A 24,707-nucleotide genomic window follows, 5' to 3' on the forward strand; every position below is an offset into this window, starting at 1 on the left:
TATATATTCTAATCACAACTACTCTGTATCCTTTAAACAAGTGATTAGAAACCTGTCGCGCGAACGATTACTTGCTTCATTTAGTTAAGTTGTGATAAGCATTGGAATGCTCCGGTTGGCCATGGTTAACGAGTACGTAGGTACTTCCTGAAGTAAAGATACGCAGTGTAGTATATAAGAAAATAAAAAAAAAGAAAAGAAGAGAAGACACGGTCGACGGTTGTATAAATGCTTGCAAATGAAACCGTTGCGTTCGACCGAATAACGTTTGACGGTGGAAATGATAAAAACTGGTTTTGCCGTAGAAGATATATATTCTTCAAATAACGGAGTTCGATCGAGTAAAGGGTTCCTTCCGTTACCTAAAATTCGTGTTTACGAGCGGCTCAATGGGTCAAGTCAAAAATGATCTTAATCTAGGACGATTTTAATTGGATGGGATTAAATTTATATCAAATAAAAAAGCTTGTTCTCCTTCAATAATAGTTTCTTTATACGAGTTAAATAAATTATCGTGATCCTTATAACGTTGAAACAAATTCTTTTCTTACCATACCGAAATATATCTATTTAACGTAGCTGTGTTCACGATGAATGGTAAATCTGTTCCTGAGATTATAGGTATAAGAAATAAGAATAAATGTAATATATGCCTACGGTTGGTTTTGATTGCATTAACAAGCGTAAACAAAATTCCGAATTAATTGCGATAAATTATTATATATATGAAATTACGACAGTAAGTATGTTAACGGTAAAATGTGTATTTTCAAATAAGGATATTTTGATTCCGTACGAGAGATCCTCTTTCAATTTCAAGAATAAGCAATAAGTGGGATAAGAGAGATCACCAAGGTAGAACGTTAAGTGTGAAATGATTGAGCACTCGATTTAAATTTTTACTTTTTTTAGGATTAAGGATCATTCAAAGGCATGTTTACGTGGATAGTCTCTCGCGTTTGTAAGAGATTATCGCGTCGGCCAGCTGTTTTTAAAATAACGGTAAGCATCGAGTAAGATCGCAAAAGATGGTGGGTACGATTGTTACCTGAAGAGCCAGAACTCGAGACCGGTTCAGACTGCTGGTCAGACAGACCGCCAGAGCAAGAAGCCCAGGTTGAGCTTGCACCAGTAGCCGTGGTGCATCAGCGCATCTTTCACCGCAGGCGGCCAAACACTCGACGCATCCCAACTCATCCAAAGCAGCCCTTCTGGTACCGACCCTTGGCCCGACCTGTCCGGATGTTGGCGGTGAACTTTGAGCCAGTTGTACTCCACGAAGAGTCTCCAATAACAAAGTTATACCATCTGCTGGTGGTGAGGCAAATTCTTGAACAAAACTGAAAAGCGAAATATGCGAACGATTTATTATTACTTTATATTTTAACAATAATTTATTGAGATTTTGACCATTACACAAATTATTTCCTTTCTGATTAACATATCACATTCTTATTTTCTCATTTAATATACTCTTTTTTTCTGATTTTTTCTTAAACGTCAAAGTAAGAATATGGTATTTATATCGTCATGTACTGACAGGGATTATCTTCACCGAAATATCCTTTTGCATTTGTTTCTTTTTTACTTTTCCTTTTTTTTTTAACTATCATTCGTTCATATACCTCGTCTGCGACTATAGACTTGGTTCGTGCACAGCGACAAGCCGGCTTATGCAAATGAAGTTTATGGCAAGCTATTTTATGCGATCGGTTTGTCACCGGGAGAGGATTGGCGGGAGCGGGAAAGGGAGAGGGTGGCTGTTTCGTTCGCTAACAACAACAAAAATAAAATAGTGAAGGGAAAAGAGAGACAGACAGAAAGAGAGGAGAAGAAGGCAACAGGATTAACGTAGAAAATCTTTGCAACCCGTGGAGAACCTTTGAAATATCTCGTAACGTGGCAATACGTTTTCCCTCTCGATAATATCGGCCATTGTAAAATATAGTCGCAGATTAAGAGAACGATAAATTCTACGACTTAATGGCGCGGACGATCGGCAAATAGAAGTCGAAATAAATAATATAATTTCGTGTTTGTTACCTTTCTATTCTACTCTATCTCTCTCTCTCTCTTTTTATTTACTCTCTCTCTCTCTCTTTCTTTTAACAACGCTTGCCAATAACGTCACTGCCATTGCAATTTCTTTTCCTAAGCTTTATGCTCGAGTTTCGTTTCTCTCTTGTCGCGTTATTTATTTATCTTCTCTTTTCTTTGTTTCTATTCGAACAACATGGTACGCGCGAGAAAGCGTATGAATCATCCTGGCGATCTTTAGAAGAACGTTAGAAGAATACAAGAGACTACGATGATGAAGAGGAAAAAGCAGATGAAAAAGAAGAAGAAGAGGAGTACGAAGTGATTTCCCTCTACGGACGTCCGCAAGCTGCACGTTCGTGCGTAATGGCCCTAGGGAAGACAGGTGCAAGGACGAAGAGGAAACGCTCGATGCAGCTGTCGCACGGTGACAAGTCAACACCACGGTCTATGGAAGAAGAGTTCGAGAGGTACCAAGAAGGGATACCACCATCACAGGTGTTACCTAAGGATACAAAATTACCGATCATTTATTCCTAACTAATTATCCTGACACCCGTAATTTCAGTATATTACTTTTATCCAAAAAGGGTGATAGAAATCTCGTCTAAGGATTTAAACGTTTTTCTTCCTAAAATTTCTTCAATATCTTCTTCTCGAAGATCATTTCATGGTCTAGACTATGTTCATTGATCTAACAGTTTCATTTCATAATTACTTTTCTATTATAACTTCGAACAAAAAGTCATATATACTGTGGTATAATTAAATCATATAACAATTTATGACCGATTTAATCGAATATGCGAACGTTTGAATGATCCCCTTTCGTGCTGTTAATTGTATTACATAAATACAATATGTATTTTTAAAGATGGATAAAATATAAGCGTTTTATCGTTTATGTCATAGAAATGAGATTATCTTTTTTCCAATCGTAAATGTCGCTTCGCTAATACCTATTTCTGAACTAATCTAATTTTAAGATAAAAACAAATCTTAAATGAACTCGACGTTAATGGTTATAAATATGAAGATATTCGATGAATTTCTAAGTTTATTCTCGCGTTAAAGGATGTTCCGTTTTTCCATGATCCTCAGATAAATTCCCGTAAACGTAATTCGCGTTGGTCTTTTTTCTCTAAGTTCCTAAGTCGTTTTCTTAATTGCACCATTAATACTCGACGTAACGGCTCGCGGGAAAAGGTGGAAGCAAACTCGACTATTCGTCGCAGCTACGTTTTAGTCAACTTTAAAGAACTTCTTTACTGAGAATTCACCGTGAGAATGGAACGTACAATAAAATTGTTTGTCACTTTACCGGAGAACTTGGTTTTGACGAGCTCGTCGACAGCTAGAGTTAATTATTATTAATTTCAACTCAACGAAGAAAATAAAAAGGGCTGTTATTTTCTCAAGGTTATATCTAAGAAAACCAACAACTCCGTCCGTTCATATATTTGGTTGATCGCTTATACTTTCAGTATATTTAATAATTTCCTTCTGGCAATCAATCTGATAACATATTTGGTTGCTGACGTTCGAACGATTTCTCTTGAATATTATTGTTAAAACATTAACGACAGGATGTTTGCTTATTCCCTTGAATTTTGTAATGATCGTTTCTAGTAAAGTGATGTTTAGTAATCGTCGATTTAATACTCGTTATCTTAAGTCCGTATAATTTACGTTCTTACGATTTAAGTCTACAGACATTATGAATAAATAAGTATATAACAAAAGTCCATTTATAAATTACCTTTCGAAATCAAAGTAAAAGGAATATATTTAAAAGGCATTAACTAATTCGTTTGCTATCTAATCCATAGAAAAACTATGAGTCGACGACAAGATTAAAAATAAATTTCAACTTTCATATCGTATTATACTATAAATATTAAACGAATAGAATATCCAAATGGTATAGAAAAAAGAAAAAAAAAAACAAGAAACATATATATTTATTATAAACTCAAATAATGAAATATTAAATGTAAATAAAAATGAGAACGATTTCAAAATGATTGTCTACCAGTTTTGGTAATCAAACGAGAGTAAGGCTTTTGTATGTGTCTTCGAGAGATCGTGGGTCGAACAAGGTAGAGAACAACGAGGACCAGAATTCGTACGTCTTAACCATTTATGGTAGCAAGAAATGTTGTGCAAGTTTGAGCATGAGTTGAAAGATCCTAAGTGGTTAGTTGTTGACGTGTTGTTGAGGAAAGAAAGAGGAAATAAGAGCAGGACAGAAACAGTAATACGTAGGAACCATAGATCAAGAGCTGTCAAGAATCGAGCCGTGAGTTTTTTCGGCTAACAAGATGGCAAGAAAAGAAGAAAAGTCAAAGAGTAGAAGAAAATAAAAAAAAGGATCAAGAGGGGGAAGAGAATAAGGAAGATGAGAAAAGGGCTGGCTGCTTGCCGATATCTTTTGCCAATTACTCGTCGCATTCGTCCGACGAATGGACGTCGCGGACAATAGCTTCATTAACTCCTCGTCCGACAGGATCTTCAAAGAAGCAGGAAGAGTTAAACTCGTCGTTTAACGATCGCCCCGTATCCTTCGACTTTCTTTTGTTTATAGCAGTCTGACGATATTTTCCTTTTTTTCAGTTAGTTAAGAATAAGATTAAAAGAAAAAAACAATTTCTTCGTTCAATGGCTTTTTGATGTATCCAATAATCACCTTTTATCTTTACACGTTCGTTATCACGATCTAGTTTTAAAAATTGCCCACAAACCGTGGTTACTTGTAATTGTATTAAACTATAACATATATATATATATATATATATAGTTATATATATATATATATATCTGTCGTAAATATTAATTTATATAAATATATAAAGTATAATTAACCTTTTGCACTCGGAAGGTTACTCTCGGTCATCACTTGATTTGATGCGTCAACTCGAGATATTATTTTCGATCGCCACCATTTGGTTTAATACGATAATTCGAGCGATAACGATGCTTATTTAGGTTTTATTTAGGTAATAACGCTTTATGAATGCCTTTAACAATACATGCGTGAATTTAGAAATGTTATTTGATATTTATAAAATAATCGAAAAGAATATTTATAAAAAAGGAATAAAAATAAGTTGAAATGGAATCGAAAAGACTAGCAACGTAACCATTTACTTCTTCTAAATAATATAACATGAACGTATATGTAAATTGGAATTGAAAGTTTGTTCGTCTTTCTATGTATATACGATGACTGCATAAATATAGCATATAAGCGCCGTTGTACAATAGAATGCATGCAAATGAGTATTAAACGGGCCGTGTATAACTTGTTCCTGAAGAGCTCAGCTTGTATTTAGCGGCACACAACGAGATAAAACGATACACACAGAAAGACCGTTCTTCCCTTTTCTAACAATAGCCGCATTATGTTACCCCGCGTATTATGCATAATGGTCGAGGTGTCGTGATACCTCGACTACGGGCGTACAAAATATTCCAACGCCTCAGGATTCACGGCTTGGATATCCGATATTATTCCTTATATTTCTTTTTTATTACCTTTGTCAATGATAACTGTTATCAATTACAAATGTACGTTACAGTGTTCAATAGTAATGTGAAACAAAATCGAAATTGAAATTTAATCACAATTGCATCGATGATTTGATTCGATATATGTGTCCTGTAATTATAACAACTGATCATATGAAATAATTTATTTTACAATGTATAATATTATAAATCATTTTAATAAAAACTTATTATATGCGATTTATTTTTAAACAAAAAAATTTGTTTAATTAATTCAGTGTCGTAATTACCGGGCATATATACTTTCTGTAATTTATTTAAATTTATTACCATTGTTAAAATGCATAAACTTTTCATAATTGTTCAAAAATTTTTCTACAAAAATCATAACCTTTTAGAACGCTTTTTTTAAATGTCTTTCACGAGAGCAAGGAAGGTGAACGAAGTGGATGGTTTATTATTCTGTGCGACATCGGTGAGGAACAAAGAAAGCGTTAGTTCCAAGGAGAACAAGTGGCCGTTTATCGAAAAGTATGCCTTCCCCGCGACGCGGAACGTGTCGCGCGAGTTTCCGTCTGGCAATGGGTGCATTATACTGCGTCCTGCATTATGCAGACTACGAAGTGCACGTAAGAATGTCTTGTGGCGGACGCGTTGTGAATACCGATCAGCCCTTATTACTTCTTTCAAGAGATGGACACACCCTAAAATTCACGTGACAACGATCTACGATGTCGTTGAATGAAGAAAGAAAACGAAAGGAAGTTGCTATCTTTTCCTTTTTACCATGTAAATACTATAGCTATTATGTTATTCTCTTATTCATCCTGATTTTTTTTCTTTTCTTTCTTTCTAAAAATAAGACAAATTTTTATTTCATATCATTATATCTTATTATTCATCTTGTATAATCCTTATACTTATATATAAGCATATATGATTTTTTATAGATTCAATTTTTGATCATATTTCATTTTTTATGTGTTTTTATATTCAGAGTCTTATACAGGGTGTCCTGTAACTGATGGTATAAGCGAGAAGAAAATGATTCTCGCGAGCAAATTTCAAATTCATTTTTCTCAAAAACAAAGTATCATATGAATAAATTTTTATTCTACATTTTTACTTACAATTAGTTTTTCATGCGAAATTATTCTCTGTTTGTTTTTATCACCAATTATTTAAATACAATGTATATAAAAGTATATGAAAGTAAATTTATGACTTACAAACTGAAAGCCTTATGTATATGGGGTATTCCATACCAAATCAACCACTTTTGACCCTACATTTTTTCAATTTGGCTGAAAGTTTTTCATCCTATTCTACTCTATGAAAAACAGTTCTCAGAATTTTTTCAAATTTTTTTACCAAACCCAAAAAGAATTATTAATTTTTGAAAAAAGGGCTTTTTTTTTAATGGCTATAACTTCTTCAAAAATCAACCTATTGGGACGTTTTTTTTTAAATTTTTGTTTTTAAGTGTACTTTCAAGAAAAAAATACAAAAGAATTTAAAGATGATAAACTACTTGAAATTTTCGCATTTTTTGAGAAAAATCATTATTTTCTCGAAGTTCGCCATTTTTCGTTTTTTTTTTATTTTTTAAAAAAAGACTTTGGCTAATTCTGCGATTATCCCCGCCAATCCCAGAGTGGGCCGAGTTAGTTTTCAATCTTTTTATTTAATTGAAAAACTATGTTTTTTTGAGACTATAAATTGAATAAATAATATTATAAAATTGTTTAATTGCATAATTTTATTATATAAACAAAGTTTAAAAAAAAAATTAAAAATTTTGAAAATTTGCTAGTCTTTTTTTAAAAAATAAAAAAAAAACGAAAAAAGGCGAACTTCGAGAAAATAATGATTTTTCTCAAAAAATGCGAAAATTTCAAGTAGTTTATCATCTTTAAATTTTTTTGTATTTTTTTCTCGAAAGTATATTTAAAAACAAAAATTTAAAAAAAAACGTCCCAATAGGTTGATTTTTGAAGAAGTTATAGCCATTAAAAAAAAGCCCTTTTTTCAAAAATTAATAATTCTTTTTGGGTTTGGTAAAAAAATTTGAAAAAATTCTGAGAACTGTTTTTCATAGAGTAGAATAGGATGAAAAACTTTCAGCCAAATTGAAAAAATGTAGGGTCAAAAGTGGTTGATTTGGTATGGAATACCCCATATATGTCGATTATTAAATGTAGAATCTGAGAACGACCGAGAAACTGAGAATTTCGAGTTCCATACGGTGGAACCTATGGTTAGTGAACCAACGATGTTAGAAGTAAAAAGCGCGATAAAGAAACTAAAAAATCATAAATCACTGGGTAACGACTCGATTCCTGCAGAGCTGATAAAATGGGGGGAGGGGGGAAATAGATTGATCGTAGAAATTTTTGAGCTAATCAAATTAATATGGAGCAAGGAAACATTGCCGGAATAATGGAAAGAGTCGATTATAATCTCAATCTTTAAAAAGGGAGACAAAGTGGATTGTAATAATTACCGGGGTATTTCACTTTTACCGACGTGTTACAAAATACTATCAAACATCTCAGTAGCTAGGATAAAACCGTATGCGAACGAGATAATAGGAGATCACCAGTGCGGTTTTAGGAGAAATAGATCGACTACAGACCAAATTTTTGCTTTTCGGCAGATCTTAGAGAAAAAATGGGAATTTAATCAGCCAGTAAATCAACTTTCTATAAATTTTCAAAAAGCGTACGACTCGGTAAAACGAGAAAAAATGCTCGAAATCCTAATACGACAGGGTATACCAAGAAAATTGGTCAACCTTGTTCAACTTTGCCTAAAGGAAACTAGGGGTAAAGTGACGTTAGGTAATCAAATGTCGGAAGATTTTAACATCCATAGCGGGTTAAAACAGGGAGATGCATTGTCACCCCTTTTGTTCAAGTTAGTACTGGAATTCGCTGTCAAAGAACTGCAGAAAAGTAAAGATGGTCTACAGTTGAACGGGACAACACAATTGTTGACATACGCGGACGATATTGCTTTGTTAGGGGACAATAAACAGGCATTAATTAATTACGCAAAAATAGTAATAGATAGTACTAAAGATCTGGGACTGCAAATAAGCGCGGAAAAAACCAAATATATGGTAACCGATAGAGTTCAGAATAGGCCTAGTACTGGAACTTTGGTCGTCCGGGGTAAAACTTTTGAGCGGATCAGCAACTTTAGGTATTTAGGATCGATCATAAACCAGACGAACGAAATTAACGAAGAACTTAAGAAAAGAATCAATCTAGGCAATTCATGTTTCTATTCGGTTAACAAATTACTCAGCTCGCGGTTGCTGTCTAGGCGATTAAAAATGAGGATATACAGGACAATCATTCTGCCGGTAGTTCTTTATGGTAGCGATTCGTGGTCGCTTACGTTACGGGACGAAAAGAAATTTAGGGTTTTCGAAAACAAAGTTCTTCGTAAAATCTTCGGTGCAAAACGCGATGAGGAAACGGCCGAATGGAGAAAACTCCATAACGTTGAAATACATCGATTGTACAACAAACCGGACATTATCAACGTCGTAAAATCACGCCGATTAAGATGGGCTGGTTACATGGCGCTCATGGGGGAGGATCGAACGGCGCACAAAATATTGGTCGGTATACCAAACGGGAAAAGACACTTGGTAGACCGAGACGTAGATGGGAGGATAATATTAGAAGGGACCTAAAAGAAATAGGATACGAAGACCGCGAATAGAAGGATCGCGCTCAGGGACGGAAACAATGGCGGGATTTGGTATTTGCGGCAATGAACTTTCGAGTTCCTAATGCCAGTTAATAATAATAATAATAATAATAATAATAATAATAATAATTACCCATATATGTAGCTAACTAGATTAAATCAGGCATTGAAATAGTCATTCAACTGTGTCTGTTTGTTACAGTTTCAAAAAATTTATTTCCGTTCAAGGACATTAACAGAATTTGTAGAAATCGACAATTATCTTTGGTTGTGACCAAGAAAAATATTCTTACAATTAGTCTTACACGACATCTTCGTAAGTACGTATTTTACTTTCTTTCTGTACAATAATTTATTCGTAATTTTACTCGTATATTTTAAGTAAGTTTAATTTTCGATTTTTCGTTAAATTATTTGTTATTATTGAGTAATAATATCGACAGTCGAGTCGATATATTTATTTTAAAAATTAAATAATTTAACCCATTAGACCCGTAATAATGTATTTTCCAATGTTTTCTTAAGTAATGATCTTCGACAAATTTTGATATAATATTTTCTATTATTACAATTATTTTTATTAATTAATTAAATAAAATCATATATCAGAAGTGATCCTAAATATTCTTTTCATGTTATTACCACTCAAAAGTATAATGATTTATAAGACATATTTTAATTATAATATTTGTTAATAAAAAAAAGACAGAAAACAGATAAACATAATAATATAATGAAAACTTGTAGAAAAAAATATATAAGAATAGACTTTTTTTTTTTTAAATTTCACATTTTATTATTCGCATGCGTATTTTTATATTTGATTTGTATAATTAGTTATTATATTTCTCATGAGTAACGTGTTTACACGGTAGTGAGAAAATCACGAAGGAAAGTAATCGGCTATTTTTCATCTTAAATACACATACGATCATCAGAAACAAAGTTTCAGCGGTAGAAGAAAGAAGAAAATGGATTGAAGATCGCGTGGAAAACCACGCGGATTTTCCCGTTTCTTTTTCATTAAACTAGGAAGCAGTTATGTATTCGCTGTTACGCCAAGAGGAAGCATCGCAGTGTGTATCACGGGTTCGGTGCCCGGTCGACGAGCTATCCTCTATCCACTTCTTATTCCTCCTCCCCCTCCCCCTCCTCACCCTCCACCACCTCTTCTTCTTCTTATTCTTCTTCTTCTCCCTTTCTTCCTATTCATCTTCTTATTCATCCTCTTCGTGATAGTTGCGTGCGTGTAAACGCATAGAAACGTGTGTTTGTATACGTTAGTTACGTTTTTACAATTAAAAAAAAAAGAAAATAAATAATAATTTATTACATTTTATTTAATAGATTTACACGAATTAAAATAAATGTTTCTGTTTATTAGTAAAAGTCGAGAGAAAGTATTGAGTTATATCATATCACGTCGATTTACGTTTAATCAAATAATCGTTTGCATATTTTAATGATAAAAGTAATAGAATAGAAAAAATATATAAAGTAAAAGATTATTGATATTTTAGGTAGAAGTTGTAAAGTCAAGTAAAAGATTATTGATATTTTAGGTAGAAGTTGTAAAGTCAAGTATAGGGGACGAGAAATGTATTTGTAGTTGGCAGACAATTAACACGGAAGAAGTATACGGAATTAAATATATCCTCGGTAAGATCTCGCTTGTTCATATATATATAGTATACTGTAGATACACACGTAATGTACGTTTCTTATTCCGATAATGAACTGACGAATCCTTCGTTAACGAATAAAGGAAAGCGGGAAAGATCCTGTTCAGAAACCGTGACGGGAGAACACGTTTTTCGACGTCAAATTACCAGTTTAGATACGACATATAAATACATTTATACATACATGCATGTATGAATATATATAACAAGTATTTATAATCCACAGAAAATAGGATGGTGGGAGTTTATAAATAAAAAGAAAAAAGAAGAAAATGTAAATTCTCGAACATGCCGCACCTTCTGACTGACTCTCTTCTACAAACTACAACGTGATCCTTGAATGAAGTCACGGATTTCTCCGTATATGCAAGAGATCGGTATCAAGGATGCGACTCGTTCGAGACATCATCGATTCACGGCATACAATCTCTACTACTATGCTCCCGTTGAGCAGTTAACCGTAATATCGTCGCTTGCTTATCCACGATCTATTCGGTAAAATAGTCTTATCTTATTCGCATCGACGCCAGCTGAGTATTTTCTATACTTATTATTATTATTATTCTTTTTCATCTTCTTCTTCTTCTTATTAGTATTATTATTATTATTACCGCTTGTTTATGTGGGACATTGGCCACGCGTCCACTTGCTCGCACGCCAACGACAAGACCAAGGATTCTCTAGGATCTTTTCTCTTTCTTTATCATTCCTCTCCCTCCTCCTCCTCCTCCTGCTCTCTCACACCTGACGCCGCGCACGAGTCATACCTCTTTCTCTTTATCTTTATCTTTTCTCTTTCTTATTCTCTTAAATGCCACAGGCTAGACATGCTACTCAATAGAAAAGGAAAGAACAAAAAATAATGTATATACATAGGACGATGTAATAGCATCGTCTTTATTAATCATTTCTTCGCCTAACGGACCTAGCTTGTTCCTCTTCGACGATTTTCAATCGGTCATGCATAAGAATTTTATTATTTTTTTTGAATTATATTGTATGTTTGTTAGTTTGCATTATATATATGTCATCGTTGTTGACTTTGTTGTGAAGTTAAAAATAATCTTTTGCGATTGGCTGAAAAGCTACTCGAGTATTTCGATACGTAAGGTTGTTTTTTTCTTATTAAACTTTTAATATTAAAATATAATATTTCGCGATATGCGAAAGCATATTGAAAGCGTATTGAAAAAATGTTTTTACAAATGTTGTTTGGTCGGAAGAGATAATATATTTTCTTTTTTTTAAAGGTTCATTGGTTGAGGAAACTTTAAAGTTAAATTTAATTTTTTAAATTAATTCACATATCTCTTTTTTCTTTTATATATATATATGTGCCCATAATTATGAAAGTGATCTAAGTCATGTATCTCTTGTTTCGAGATATTTAAAGATTTATGCTTGAACACTATACGAATTCTATACAATATTGAAATAACAAACATTATCTAACGATTCATTTTTGATAATATCGTGAAAATTACATTGAATTTATTTAGTTTATAATAATGTAGTGCGTAGTAACTGATAAAGTCATTTTTTATTAATTTTGACTTAGACTTTCATAATTATGGGCATATATATAGAGTTTGTGAAGATTTAACTTAATGATAATGAAATATTCTAACATTTCGAATAAAAATTTAACTTCCTTAATTTCCTTAATATTCGTGCAAATTTATAATACGATGCAATTTTAATTTAGACAGTAGAGATAATTGTTTGTTATGATTGATTGCCAGCGTTGCTAATAGATCAGTTAGATAACCTATATAATTTCTTCGGTATTAGAAAAGGTAATTTGCGTTTTAAATCATTATTCGTATGAGTTTTAGTCAATTATGTTGAGGGATACTTCCGTATTACTAATTAAATTACATTAATACTTATAATTTCTTACGTTTAGCAAGATCATAAGATAATTCTTTCTCACACACACACACACACACACACACATTGTCAGACAAAGTAAGGAAATTATTACACGGTAATAATAAAATTAGTAACTATTAATATTTCAAAAAGTTAATCGATGATACTAACCTTGGAAAAGCAAGCCTAAGATCGGCTCTAAGTTTGTTTAACAGTTCGCTAACGGATGTAAATTGTCTTAGCGTCATTTCGCCTGCACTTCCGGAAATATAGCCGGAACTTGAGCTGGTGGTAGAAGGCAAGGTATCTTGTGAATCCTGAATAGTGCTCAAAGGTCGTCTTCCCCATCGTCTCAATGCGATCGCATAATCTTCGGCGTTGTACGTTGGTGGTCTTAAGCCAGGTTCCTTGATAAAGAACAAGAAAGATGTAATTTAAAACTATTGTCCTTCGTTTGAAATTCATAAATAATAATCTACTCAATAATCTACTCAAGAAGTGTAATAAAAATTCGATAAAATGTCTGATATGTTGAAAAAGTATTTGTGATATTTACGTTACCGTGAAAGATCGAAATTGGAAAATGTTAAAATTCACATGGTCGCTTGGTGTATATATATCCGAAATATTAATGTATAAGAATAAACCTAAACATTCGGTCTTTCCCCGACGTTTTTGGTATGTGTTGACAATTCATCATGTGTATAATATAAAAAAGGTAATACTCCAATTGCAAGTATTTCTATTTGAATTTTCGTACCGTATAGTTGAAAAAGCTGAAAGTTCGTGGACATTGATGGACAAATTGTTAGTCGATCGATTTTCTTTGGTCGGTGATCGTTCGAGCGATGCGTGACTGGAGTGTCTTTCGATGACATTGCTAGTATAGTTGAGATACCTTTTTCTATCTAGAATATACCGAGAGTTCCCTGACTCACGTGCCTTTCTTATGAATTATTTACTTTAGATGTAATAGAAGAAGAAAAAGAATTCCCTCGCTATTATATCGACTATCGTCACTTTTATTTTGTCCACCGCAAGTTGACATAAACGTTTCTGTAAGAATAGACTTACGGAACACTAAAGGAAAATTATATATATTCTTGTACAAATGTTCTGCATAAATCGAATTTATTTTCTTTTGCATTATAACAGTCTCCTCTTTATAGAATTCGCTAATACGAATAATTTACGATAGATCTTTCTCGATATAATTTATAAACTCCGTTATTCGTCCTTGAAAATCCGTCGCAAAATGACCATTCTAAAAATATTTCTAAATTAGTCCGCGAGTTCGCGTACGAGCGAATTACAGGCGCATCGAACTATGAAATATTCATGCGAAAAGGCTTCGAGGCAATCGGGAGGAGAGCGACGGCTAATTTTACGGCGCTTCGAAGCATAAATCGATGGGATTATAGTGATTATCGCATTTCCCCGTGATCCGAACACGAATCGAGAGCATCTAAGGTGCTACCGAAGCTTCTTCTACTATTTTTACTTTTTCTTTCTAGTTTTTTTTTCTTTTTTTTCCTTTTATTTGGTCTTTTTATATTTTTCTCTCTTTCTCTCTCTCACTCTCTTTATCTTGTATTCAACTTAATCGGCAAGACGAAAGGCAATAGAGGAAATCAATCCTCTTGGATTCAGCAAGATTCGCTGGTCCGTGGAAAACACGAAGTAAAGCCGGAGCAGCTAATGAGAAAATTACATAGCAATTTCGCGGGAACCAACAACTCGTCGATATATCGGTGTTCAATGTTGACTATTAAGTCGATTAAAAGGTCGTTCGAGTTATTGTACTATCCTCCAAGCACTTTTTATTTTCATTCCTTTCTTCTAATTTTTATTATATACTTCTATCATCTATTCGGATATTCTTGTCAATTTATTACAGTTTTCTTTCGAAACATTTTTGTTCATTACTATTCAATTGTATAACAATAATAATAATAATAATAATAATAATAATAATAATAATAATAATAATAATAATAATAATAATAATAATAAAAATAATAAAAATTTAATACCATTTCGAATAATAATAATAATAATCAAAAAACCCTGGTTACAGATAGTAGTTCTAGTTTCCACATTCCTTTAGCTTTTAAAGGATCGCATGTGTATGAGAGTAAATTGAAATAACTAAAGGCAAATAAGTATATAACGTAATATATCCCCTTTTACATAGTTTCGAAAATTACGAGACTAACGCGGGAAGAAGGACAAGACAGGAAACGTAGGTCTCAGCAAAGTAGGTATACACTTTGATTTCTTATTTGCGGTCGACCGTTTCTTTCCTGTCGCACGAGAACCTCACACGCTGGATGTGACCACAAAGTCCAAGTTTCATGAATCTTCCTTGGTGTATATACGTATATATAACGAAGAAGGTAGAAAATAAGATAAAATAAACTATGTAGTTGATCTCGATCAAGTTATTTATAAATAAGAAAGAAAAAAATAGTTTAAAGGTAATCGTAAGTTAGTTTGAAGAAAAAAATAAATGACGTATAAAATATCTTGTAAAAATTCTTAATGGTTCTACGAAACGTAATTCGAATCACAGAATTATTTAACCTTTTCTTAGTTCAACGGTCAAGCTGTCCTAGCATGAAGGATCATCCATTAAGATTCGCATCGTCGATCAAATTCTTATTAGGTCGAGTATTCCTCCATCGATAGATTAGAAATCTGGCTCAACGATAAATGAGAAGGATACTTTGTAAGATGTAGGTACTAAGAAACTCACAGTAATATTACTTCTAGCAAATGCTTTCATAAATCGAGGACGATTAATCGTGCGAGTATTATCGATTCTTTATCTTCAAAGGAATGAATTGCATTCGTACCCAATGACTTGTCCGAAACGAGGACGAATTAATCAAACTCATAACACATTAATCGGGAAAAACTGGATCTCATATCTCTAAATGTGTTTGTTATTAAGAAATATAAAGTCAAGGATAACTAATAGGACCGACAAAAATGTGCAATGACTTCATTTCGATACGCATGTAGCAGTTTATCCGTTATGTTAAATTCTCGAATAAAAGTTAATTTAAAAAAGATGAAAAATAAAATTTCTTAACAAAAAAGTAGATTATTATATATTATTGCAAATTAACGGAAAGTGATTTTTCTTTTTTTTCTTTTGATGTATACAGTTGGATCAGAATTTTCTAGTTAGTTATTTTTTTCTTTGTTGACGATAAGTCTCTTATCATCACTTTCCACATTGTCGTACGTCGAATCCGAGTCCTTGTCGTAATGGAATTCTCACGGTGTATTGAAAGGAATAAAAGGAAGTGACCGAAGGACGTTCTACCATGAGGATTTTCTCTTTATCTCTTTCCATATATGTATATGTCTTAAAGAAGACAGAAAAATAAAAAATAAAAAAGAATAAGAAATAGAGAAAAAGAGAGGAAAAGAGAGAAATATGCTAATTTAAAATATCCTGTCATGTCGGGACACTGTGCGTGGAACAAGCGTTTTGTTCTATCAAAGTTAATTTTTTTTTCTTCTTGGTTAGCCACACGTGAACCAAAGTGATTTGACATTTTTGAAAATGTTTAAATCGATTGATTATACGCTTTAACAACTCGTATTAATAAATATTAGAAGAAAAATAATATATTTTACTCGTATAATAAATTAAGGGGACGTTCTACTCTGCAATTTTTAAAAAATTAAATTTTTTTTTTTTACATTTTTCGAATGTATATACACGTAGAAATATTGTGTTAAAATTTCAAAAAGATCTGATGTCTCTAACTACATTTTTTTGCTGCCTGAACGTTACTATCTCGGACCGCTTTCCTGAGCGTTTGGCGCGCACGGTTCTTATATCGGCTACGGAGACTCCAAGACTTTTAAAATGCTGCTTTATTATCATCCATACGGTGAAGATTTCATTGTTAAAAAGTTGAAGTGTATTTTGCATGTGACAAAACATATTTTTAAACGCGCTAATAAGGCAAGAAAAGCTCTCATACAAAAGAAGAAAATTTAAAAGAAAAACGCCGAACAGCAAAAAAAAAATAAGAACTGTAGTAAAAACAGTAGTGAAGAGAAAAATGACTGTTGTGAAAAAAGTTCCTGAAGTAAAAACTAAAAATTTACAATCAAATTGATGAAAGAACTCTCAGAGATCTACGGTTTATCAGTCAGAAGAAATTTGAATTCTTCATAGGATATGCGTAACGAGATTTGGGCAGGATACTACCTCAAAATTTCGACTGATGCCAAGCCGAAGCATTCTAAGTGTTCCATCGACTGGTGAAAGTACCTCAAATCTAAGGCACATGGCACCTAAACACATGTTTAACGGCAAAAAAGTTGTTGAAATTGCGTGCAAAGTTTCGGCATGTATCTTCAACGAAGGATTTCGAACAGTGATGAAGATAATGGAAACGATGGGCATGAAACTTGGGCCAGGAGCGATCGACTTTGCTAAAAGACGCAACGACCGACGTATCGAATCTGCGAACCGTCGAAGCTCTAAGTGCTTAAAAGATGCCAGATCAAAGTGGAAGAAGGCAAGACTGGAAGAAATTGAAGAATATGAACAAGAAGAAGGTCTATTGTACGGTCCAGGCATCGCAGATTAAGTTTAGGTAAGAATTTTTCACGATTTTGAGTAAAAAAAACTTTAAACGCGTTTTTCTCGAAATTACGTTTTGAAATACTAGCTCCATCGTATCTCACGAACCAGTAAACCGATTCTTATAAAATTTAATCCACATATTCTATACATGAGCTGTAACAAAGTGACGGTAAATCTTTTCTTATATTTTAATTTTTACTATTTATTTTTAGTCAAAAACAATGAAAAAAAAGGTCATATTTACGTTTTTTTTGTAATTTTTCCACAATTTTTTTATTTATTGATAAAAATTTCATATATTACTGTCACTTTGTAGCTGAAGTCATACAGAATAAAAAACCATTTTACTTTTATGTTTCAGGTAAGCCATTCTCAAGTTCTGATGGAGCTACCAAAGCACTAAAGTTTTAAGGTGTTTTTTTAAACTACTGTTTTTGCAATAAAAAATTAATTAAAATGAAAAAACAAAAATTCATTTATATAGTTTAAGACTCAATTTAACAAACCCAACAACTTTTATATCGGTATCTTTTATAGTTTTCTTGGAAAAAATTCGCGAAAATAGCCTTTTTTTTAGGTGCTTAGAGTAGAACGTTCCCTTAAATAAAATATTTTCATAAACGCGAACACATACACACACTCATGTGCACAATTAGATTTTTCAATGAAGTAAAGTTGAATACCATTTTTTTTTTAAATAAAATAATTAATGTTAGTACAAAAAAGTACTAGGGTTCGTGTTATTATTGGAAATGAAATACCTATCATAATTTGATATAATTTAATCGCATAAACTCGAGCTCACGAACGCGTAACGGTTTTAATAAAGAAGTGCTTCGCGGGCGTAAAATAGCGTGGAAATCCTTGAAGTTCTCTTACCTTTTCTGTTTGCGGTCCCCAGGGCTTCACCACAAGTAACTCTTCCTCTGCATTTGGCGCCATATCCGACTCGCTGAAACAGAAACAGAAACACGTACGGTCACAGTTGAGGAACTTTTGTTAAACTCATTTGAATTTCTTTTAAATCTCATTAACATTTTTGCCAAGTTAAATAAGATACGAAGGAATATAAATTCAAGTTTATCTTTTTTTCTTTTTCCTTTGGATTTAATTTACGTGTTAACAAAATAATATAGGGAACTAATTATGATATTTTTTTCGTGTCAAATGTTAATAGGATAATATTAGCTATCGATCGCCCGTTATCTTAAGTAGAATTATCTCTTTTCTTTTTTTGAGCTTATATCGATAAATTGCGATAATACTAAAGATCTGGGACTGCAAATAAGCGCGGAAAAAACCAAATATATGGTAACCGATAGAGTTCAGAATAGGCCTAGTACTGGAACTTTGGTCGTCCGGGATAAAACTTTTGAGCGGATCAGCAACTTTAGGTATTTAGGATCGATCATAAACCAGACGAACGAAATTAACGAAGAACTTAAGAAAAGAATCAATCTAGGCAATTCATGTTTCTATTCGGTTAACAAATTACTCAGCTCGCGGTTGCTGTCTAGGCGATTAAAAATGAGGATATACAGGACAATCATTCTGCCGGTAGTTCTTTATGGTAGCGATTCGTGGTCGCTTACGTTACGGGACGAAAAGAAATTTAGGGTTTTCGAAAACAAAGTTCTTCGTAAAATCTTCGGTGCAAAACGCGATGAGGAAACGGCCGAATGGAGAAAACTCCATAACGTTGAAATACATCGATTGTACAACAAACCGGACATTATCAACGTCGTAAAATCACGCCGATTAAGATGGGCTGGTTACATGGCGCTCATGGGGGAGGATCGAACGGCGCACAAAATATTGGTCGGTATACCAAACGGGAAAAGACACTTGGTAGACCGAGACGTAGATGGGAGGATAATATTAGAAGGGACCTAAAAGAAATAGGATACGAAGACCGCGAATAGAAGGATCGCGCTCAGGGACGGAAACAATGGCGGGATTTGGTATTTGCGGCAATGAACTTTCGAGTTCCTAATGCCAGTTAATAATAATAATCGATAAATTGCACGAGTAAAAAAAAATAAAAAAAAGAAAAATACGATTCGAATAGAAAATTCTTCTGTAAATGATATAACGTTAGAAAAAGGAATAATAAAATAGCAAGCAGGAGAATAGATCGATAGATCGATCTATCGATAGTCGAGATATTTAATCGAACTTCTTGCTCAGTTCGTAACAGTTGTTTTATTCTATGTAAGATTACGTTTGTCTGTTCGTGTGCAATTCCATGCTTAACGGTTAATTTAAAGACGAGGTACTTGGCGAGACGTGGCGGATGAATCGATTTCGCGTGGACTCCCTCGACTCTTTGCAGAAAGAATCGATGATGAATGTTACGTTTGAAGTTCCTCTTATTCTCATTCGAACGGATGGAAGGCGACCAGAGACCGCCTTCGGAGTTTCCATCGTGTGGAATTTTCAAACGGTACCTTTGCCGAGTTGCTGTTCCAACCATAAGCGCGAGTCTTATACGATTGTAAGTAGTCAGAAGGATCGCGACTACTTTAATTACGCTTGACTTACGAAGATACTTCCTATAAGTGAGTTCTGCGAAACTCTCGTTATTAGAAAATTTTCTTTGCCAACTTGATGCTTATTTGACAGGATGGTCTTTCTTAGAGAGATACTCGTTAATCGAGATATACGAATCAGATAAGATTATAAAAACAGAACAAGAAAAAAATAAATAATTATATAACAATTTGTTCTTACTATTATAGTCATTCTTAAAATTCATTTCAACGAAACTTTGTACATTATCAAAGATAGTATTATTTTGATAAATGTTCGAAGTTTACACGGATTAGTTGTGAGTCGAAGAAAAAGAAATCTGCAGTTATAGAAGACAAAAAAAAAGTATAATAAACTTTTGAAAGATTTTTCTTAAAGCGTACAACGATCGAGGCGAAAGAAGCAATTCATATATAGTTTTTTTTCTTTTTGTACAATTTATATACGCTCAACAAATTGCTTATTTGATGCATTAATAATTGAAAAAGTTGTTACCTCTCGGAAGAGGTATTCGGATTTGCATGAAGCGATTGAATGGTTATAATAAGAGAAAGAAATATAATCGAATCGTTGTCCGACATCTTCGTTTCACTGTCAAGGTCAAGCTACGGCCTGTTACGCTTCTTTTGCAAAAGAAACTATGAAAACTTATTCCGTAAGCATTTATGCTTTGCTTACATGCGAAACGAGAACTTTGAACGACTTTTTGAAGCCTGAAGGAACGAACGAAAGAACGAAGCTAAATTTTATCAAATATTAACGTGTTACGGTCCAGTGCGGTCTGTAATGCGATAATTCTGCTATGCAAGAAGAAGTTTTGCTACGAGGACATAGGACTACGGGCGCTTAGTTTTGTAGGTTAGCTATGTCGATAATGGAAGTCACGATCGGTATACGATCGGTATAAGATCGTGTTCGTATGAAGGAATAAAAAAAAGGAAGTTGGAGAGAGAGAGAGAGAGAGAGAGAGAGAGAGAGAGAGTAGACTACAGCTTCTCTCAATATTATCGAGATCGATCAGAAATCTGTTGGGCCATGTTGGGGCGAGTTCCCCCGACCTCGAGATCACTCGATTACTTCGAATCGTATCGATTCGTGTAAGAACATTTCCTATTCTTATTCCTTATCAAGGAAAGAAGCGATCATCTGAAAGTTCAAATCTCATTGGAAGGTCCGTGATCGTGCGGTAAATTGGCTAATCGAAAGGGCGAATCGACATCTGACGTATACATCTCCTCTTCTCTACATCCTTAGAATATTATACCAACCGGTTTCTCAGTTCATCTAATTTATCGTACCTAGTGTATTGACAGTACGGTAAATCTTTAATTATGTGAATACCGGTTATGAAAATACTGTCGGATCGATATGGCAATTATTTGAAAATAGATCTTGTTGTATGTAGTATCTAACTTCGACAAAAATAAAAAATTCTAATGCTCGTTTCAAGATTTTTGTTCTTCGATTTTTTAATGTTAGTTAACATTGATTCGTTATAGTTTCTATGTATTTATTCAAATTTTTGCATCAATCCATTCGCGTAATTGCAATGAATTCTATCATTAATTATTATGTCTATTTGGTATGGATGCTATTAAGATAAACAAACAGATAGTTATCTACATTTTGTACATGTCTACGACGTATTAATTATTTTAATAATTTTTTTGTAAAAACAATTAATGTCTCGTTAATTATTTTGCTTATATCTTTTTCGAAAATCAATTAGCTTTAACTTTAATTGTTAATAAAGTAACATTATTTTGGAATCAGAATTCGAAGTATGATGTAAGAATTTCTTCATTACAACTCGCTTGTAGGAGTAACTTGAAAGGATATCTATAAAAAAAATCAATCTTGACAAATTAGTCTCATAAAATTCTTAACAATGTTTGAAATCTTGCCTGTCACCGATCGTAGATCAAGAACGCAAAAGTTATCGTTCGTATCTTGTATGTTATAATTTATACGTTTGAGTACCGCGAAATTGCATAATCGTAAAGTGTAATTTATACGACTTGGCTTTTCAATTTTCTCTTTTTATCTCCTTCTTCTTTTAATTTTTCAACATAATTTCTTCCTCTCATGAAAAGTATAGATAAATCAATAAAAACGTCAATATTGACGTTAATTAATAAGATAATTCATGAATAATCAATACACGATAATAATAATATTATGCGAAACCTATAGAATGCATAAGATTTTAACATAATGATATCCTTATACGACAAAGTGTCATTTATATTGTTTCTTACTGTAATAACTTTACATGTAATGATAGCTAGAACAAATTATGTTTATTACTCATATAAGAACGAAGAACTCATTAAAACAAGAGCACCACTAATAAGCAAGGATACACTGTTCAAATATCACAATATAAATTGAATAACATTATTTCTTCTGTATATTTCAAAAATAAAATCAAATTTCCGAAGGTACGATGGTTAACAAACTTCAATCTGTACAATTGGATATAGCTAATGTTGCATGAAAACTCGTTACGATCCCACACGATGTTACTCTCGAAATAAAAGGAACCCTTTTATTCATCCGATCGGAGTCCGATTGGTGATCGGATCTGATGGAATCGAATCGAACGAACCAATCCGATCAATCGATCGAATGATCGACCTCGTTTCGATCTACTTTAACCTCCCGGAAACGTCTCAGGCCGCTCGGAAGCACGTCGAGCATAGCTCGGATGTACCGGACGTGGTAGAAGTCGAGCGAGATCTTACGTAGGTTACATCTCTATGTATGTATCTATGTGAGATACAATATATATATATATATATATATATATATATATATATATATATATGTGTGTGTAGTACTAGTAATGGGAGTCGACTAGTCGAGGACAGCCAAGGCATTGACCCGCACAAGCTAGCTTCAGCTAGCAAACTCGAACCATCCGACTACGCAAGTCCACGCACTACTGCCCGCTACTTAACGGAAGAACAAGGAGAACGCCTTGTGTTAATTCCGCTCTAAGAATGGATAACGCGAGTACGTTTCCCATCGTTCTTCAGCTTATATACCTTCTCTATAACCATCCCTTCGTATTCGAAGACTAAATGTGCACAGATTTATGAAAGTCGTCTAAAGTCATATATCTCTTGTTTCAAGATATTTAAAGAATTACATTCTAACACTAATAACAATATTGACGTTGTTATTGATTTATCTGTTCTTTTTGTGGGATGAAGAAATTAAGTTGAAAAATTAAAACGGGAAGAAAAAAATATATAATACTAAAATAACAAACACTATCTAATGGTTCATTTTTGACAATATCGTATGAAAATTATATCGAATTTATTTAGTTTAAAATAATGTAGTGTGTGAAATAGCTGATAAATTTATTTTTTTTTTTTAATTTTGACTTAAATCACTTTCATAATTATGGGCACAAATAGCGTCATGATTTCGCGTCGGGAAATTTCGAGTTAAACTTTACCTAGGATCGGAAAGATTTCGTTATTTTTTTTTTTAATCGAAAATAAATGAATAAGAGCTGCTATAACTTTTAAAATGAATAACATTTTTCAAGAAAACTTCTGAGCTATGTTATAAATTACTTTATCAATTTATAAATGTATACTTTTTAAGATGTGTAATTATTACAGGATTTTTTATTTATCTTACGTGGTAGTTATTTATTTTGAAGATGAATATATTATAAAAATTTCAATTACGTATTTTCACTTTATCCAGTCTATAGTAGACCGGAACACTATTCTTCATATTCGAAATTAAACAGTGTCAAGACTACGACACCTCGTGTCTCTTAAAAAAAAGTGATAGTGATTAGATTGTCGTCTTTTTTATCTTTTTCATTTGATATTTCAAAAGCTTCTACATTTTATCATATAACATAGTGTCATATTTTCATATCATTAAGAATTATTTCAAATATATTTCAGATATATTTATCAGATGTAGGTTAATGAGTTGTTGTCACATAACGAAGATCGATGCAATATCTGTTGAGATTTTTAATGGTTTCAAGACATCTCTATATTATTAAATTTTATTAAATCTATGCTCTACTTTTGTTTTTTATCCTACAAATGAACAATTTTCAAGGACTTTCAAGGATAGCCTACTATTCCGTATTTATATGACGTAAGACTTGCAGAGTTGCGTGGTTAAAAACGGTGAAGATTACTTATTCAATTCCGAAGGTCAATTAGCAAGAGAGAAAGTCTAACGGTCTTATATAGCAAATAAGAGGAAGGAGCATAAGAAACGGTCAAGTTCGTGTCGGCAGGTGTTTGTTGCGGCTAACGTAGATTTTCATAAGATGGCAGCGTGAGAGCACGCGCACGAAGAATCAGCGCATATAATGCAAACAATCGTGACTAGATGATAGTACTCTTTTAGCCTTTACGGTATGTATGTAAAACAATTTGAAAGGTTAACATTCCCCTCTTCCACGTTCCCAATGAATTGACGTATCGTTAATTTTATCTTAACGGAGTAATCACATTGTCGAGATGGTTCTTTCACAATTTCTTCTTATTTTTTTTCCTTTTTCTTCTTTCTTCAACTTCATACACCGGATCTTTATTCAGATAAATTTTTTGAAGTTTAAATTAATATAAGTTAAAATAAAATGATAAATATATAGTCGTTAACTTGTATGACGACATTGCTGGTTGTTCAATTAACGTAACACGTAACACGTAACGTTGCAAAATGACGAGATGGAAAAGGAAACAGTTAAATGAATCTATTCA

The 24,707-nt window shown here is 33.0% G+C and overlaps 2 protein-coding genes across 4 annotated transcripts in view; one reads left to right on the top strand and one right to left on the bottom strand.

The window, feature by feature from the left end:
- The window catches only part of mwh (multiple wing hairs), a 49,250-nt gene that overhangs the window by 4,245 nt on the left and 20,298 nt on the right, over positions 1-24,707 (bottom strand). For all 3 annotated transcript variants that reach the window (XM_089170277.1, XM_089170276.1, XM_089170278.1), the window contains exons 2-4: positions 18,310-18,382; positions 12,990-13,225; positions 1,049-1,340 (exon numbers count right to left, since the gene is read on the bottom strand). In XM_089170277.1, coding sequence (XP_089026403.1) covers positions 1,049-1,340; positions 12,990-13,225; positions 18,310-18,382 — 601 coding nt within the window. The remainder of the gene's footprint in view (positions 1-1,048; positions 1,341-12,989; positions 13,226-18,309; positions 18,383-24,707) is intronic.
- LOC149033212 (uncharacterized) lies at positions 16,479-18,017 on the top strand. Its single transcript, XM_089170190.1, has 2 exons — positions 16,479-17,440; positions 17,792-18,017. Exon 1 carries the CDS (start codon positions 17,066-17,068, stop codon positions 17,432-17,434), a length of 369 nt encoding a protein of 122 aa, XP_089026316.1. The 5' UTR covers positions 16,479-17,065; the 3' UTR covers positions 17,435-17,440; positions 17,792-18,017.

Source organism: Polistes dominula, unplaced genomic scaffold, assembly GCF_049000335.1.
Source record: "Polistes dominula isolate Pdom_NZ unplaced genomic scaffold, Pdom_raw_medaka contig_15, whole genome shotgun sequence".
Classification (NCBI taxonomy): Eukaryota; Metazoa; Arthropoda; class Insecta; order Hymenoptera; family Vespidae; genus Polistes; species Polistes dominula.

Excerpts from the sequence above, each read along its gene's own strand:
- LOC149033212 (XM_089170190.1), top strand. The coding sequence starts at position 17,066 with ATGCCAAGCCGAAGCATTCTAAGTGTTCCATCGACTGGTGAAAGTACC.